At 42.7% G+C, this 955-nt stretch overlaps 1 protein-coding gene across 1 annotated transcript; it reads left to right on the plus strand.

Annotated features, from left to right (window-relative positions):
* Nucleotides 1-74: 74 nt before the first annotated feature.
* SARC_17301 (hypothetical protein) lies at nucleotides 75-817 on the plus strand (the record flags this gene model as incomplete). The annotated part of the gene is made up of 3 exons (XM_014288603.1): nucleotides 75-209; nucleotides 437-526; nucleotides 811-817. Coding segments are annotated over 3 exons (232 nt in total), but the record flags the coding sequence as incomplete, so codon positions are not given.
* Nucleotides 818-955: the final 138 nt, after the last annotated feature.

The following is a 955-nucleotide window of genomic DNA, read 5'->3' on the forward strand; positions in this document are numbered from 1 at the left end:
GCATGTTATGTATATGTGCCCCCTTCCTGTACGTATGCCTTCTCTACATTCTGCTACTTGATCGTGTTGAGCAGTAAATCGTCGCTGGACGTGAGAGTACACTCAAACTTCTTCTCGCCCACCCACAGTGCGCCTGGTCGATGTGTACCGCAACTCATCACTACACTCAAATCATTGGTCCCCAGCGACCACTACAAGAAGCTCGTCAGGTAGGTAGGCAAAGGTAGGCATAAGATAGGCAGAGATAGACATATGTGGGTGTACGCTCAATGGGGTACCATGCGGCGAGGTAGAATGGGTAGGGTACATTAATAGATATACTCCATGTGGTGGTATACTCCTTGTGATCCGTTCTATGAATAGGAATACTCCTTGTGGTTCATTCTATTAATAGATATACAATCGGTTTACTCCTTGTGGTCGGTTCTACTATTAGGTATCAGAAGTTCATTCTCAAGCTCGCAACTGCGCAGAAGGCAGGCGATGTGGAGGCCATCCAAATAGCGGAGGACGAATTAGCGCAAAGGTGGGTGTACATACATACATCACGTACCTTGTTCATATCTGGTATATATCCTTGTACCCCCTCAAACACGTAGTATGCAAACTCTGTACTCATGAAGGTAATATTATACTCAATTTATCACATACACATGCATACCCTATGAAGGTATTTGATATTTCACTCAATCTATCACAAACATGTGCACACCCCATGAAGGTGTTATTACACTCAATTTATCACATACACACCCATACCCTATGCAAGTATTTAATCTTGCACTCGATCTGTTACATACACATTCACAGCCCATGAAGATACTATTATATCTCTATCACATTCACAACCTATGAAGGTGTTATTACACTCACTCTGCTACATACACATTCACAGCCTATGAAGATGTTATTACACTCACTCTATCACATACACAGTCACAGCATATGAAGGTGG

This window comes from Sphaeroforma arctica (assembly GCF_001186125.1).
Source record: "Sphaeroforma arctica JP610 unplaced genomic scaffold supercont1.10312, whole genome shotgun sequence".
Classification (NCBI taxonomy): domain Eukaryota; class Ichthyosporea; order Ichthyophonida; genus Sphaeroforma; species Sphaeroforma arctica.